Source organism: Thermobia domestica, chromosome 2 (assembly GCF_964235325.1).
Source record: "Thermobia domestica chromosome 2, izTheDome1.hap1.1, whole genome shotgun sequence".
NCBI lineage: Eukaryota > Metazoa > Arthropoda > Insecta > Zygentoma > Lepismatidae > Thermobia > Thermobia domestica.
Genome location: NC_137455.1, coordinates 61,994,725 through 61,996,739, shown reverse-complemented (window position 1 = coordinate 61,996,739; position 2,015 = coordinate 61,994,725). Strand labels below are relative to the sequence as shown.

At 38.8% G+C, this 2,015-nt stretch overlaps 1 protein-coding gene across 1 annotated transcript; it reads left to right on the top strand.

Annotated features, from left to right (window-relative positions):
- Nucleotides 1-244: 244 nt before the first annotated feature.
- Nucleotides 245-946, top strand: LOC145679031 (uncharacterized). The gene has a single exon (XM_081749631.1). The coding sequence runs from the start codon at nucleotides 245-247 to the stop codon at nucleotides 944-946; it is 702 nt and encodes a 233-aa protein (XP_081605757.1).
- Nucleotides 947-2,015: the final 1,069 nt, after the last annotated feature.

The window sequence follows — 2,015 nt, the reverse complement described above, 5'->3', positions numbered from 1 at the left end:
TCTTCATTCCATCTGTGAATGTAGACATAAGAGATGGCTAGTGGTTAGACGTGCAAGTATCGCGCTCCGTGTTTTTCATGCCATAAAGTTCAGTGGAAGAAGTGTTTTCGCAACAATCTATGTTTCCATAGTTCAGTTATAGATAGAAGAACAATATAACGTTTTCTTATCTAGTGAAAATCTTGTATAAACATTACTTTCCTAATTTACAGTTATTTTGTTTGTACGAAGTCTTCACAATACAATGGCTCCCTCTAAGGCTATCAAAGGGTCCCAAGGAAACAGTGCGCTCGAAGCAGAGAAAAAGGACTTCGTGCGGCAAATCTGCGAAGAAGTCAAGTCAGTGGTGCAAACCCCTGAAATTTTAAAACTAATCGTAGATTCAATAATTGAATCAGTTACGAAAGTAGTGGTGGAAAGACTGGAAGAAACTCTTAAGTTCAATTCTGAAGAAGTGCATGACCTTCGGAAAGAGCTAAAGAACAAGGACACAGAAATTAGTGGTCTGCAAGAGAAGATCGTGGAACTGGAGCAATACCAGCGGAGGGAGAACCTTCGGATCTTCGGAATACCGGAAGGAAGAAATGAAGATATTGACACTATAGCCATAAAATTGTTTGAAGAGCGGCTAGGTGTTCCCATGGTCATAAACGACATTAGTCGAAGTCACAGGATTGGACCCAAATTAGAGGGAAAACCACGTCCAATAATTGTCAAGTTTGCAAGCTACAGAACCAGGGCTAAGGTGTTCAGCAATAAAAGAAAACTGAAGGGCTCCAACATCACCATCAAAGAAGACTTGTGCCATCATCGACTGGAATTGTTGCGTTCTGCAGTTCAGAAATATGGTTACAAGCAGGTGTATACTCAAGACGGAAAGATAGTTGTCCTTAAAAACGAAACTAGACATTTCGTCTCTACCAAGGCCGAACTTAACAGCTTGTGAGGACACAGAAATAGCGAATATCTCCAACAGTTAGTGGCATAATATCGCAGCACGGAACGTGTACATATTGTACTGTGTGTGATATGTTAGAGATTTGTTTTTCTTTTACTATTTTATTAATAAATATATCCCCTTTTGTTAAATGTATATCCAAGTATGAATATTGTGTGCATCTGAATTGTTTGTGTGCGTGTGCGTGTGTTTCAACGTCCTATATCTATTTATGTGTGCATACTTGTCAGTGTTTAAATTCTACAATACACAGAAGCGATAACTGCAGTAGCTATGTGATTTATGAGCTTTATAGTTATCTGACAATATTTTCAACAAGGATGGTGTGCTCGCTTTTTTCTGAAAAGTGTGTGGTTGTGTTGCTATTTTTATTTGTCGGCAATATTTTGTGTTGGATGTGGTTATCAATGATGCGTTTACATGCATTTGTCAAGCTCAATACGAGTGTAGCTTCTAGTGATTCTAATGTGGGAATGGATACAAAAGTGTCCCCTCCTATCATCAGCACAGGAAGACCTCCCTGTCTCTGCGTTCTTTCACCCCTGTTGTTTCCAGTTTCGGCTCGCCTCCTCCTCAAGGTCAGTGCTATGTTTTCTATTTTCTTCTCTCTCTCACCCCCCAAGTTACCAATAGCCACTCCGTTTCGGGAAGAGCAAGCAAGAACCTCGTTCGAGGCACAATCCGCATGTTATGAGGCAATGGCTTTTTTTTATTATTATTATTTTTATTTTTTATTTATTATTTTTTTTAAACATAACCAACAAGGAAACAGTAAATCTCCATTCTATAGTCTTTTCGTTTTCTCTAGTCTTTCTGTTTTTTCGCAATACCTACCATTGAAATATTCAATATTACATGAGTACATTGACTGACAATATAAGCAACAAACATAGCCCCTCTTCATTCGTTTTAACCGAACTAAATAAAATACGTCCCTCTGTTTTCGAAGACAATGAACCTTTACAGCTACCCGATCTCCAAGTGTCTTACGAAGGCCCTCAGTATTTATTGCAAACAGAACTTAATAAACCGAAGCTACCAACGTTCAATGCTGTGC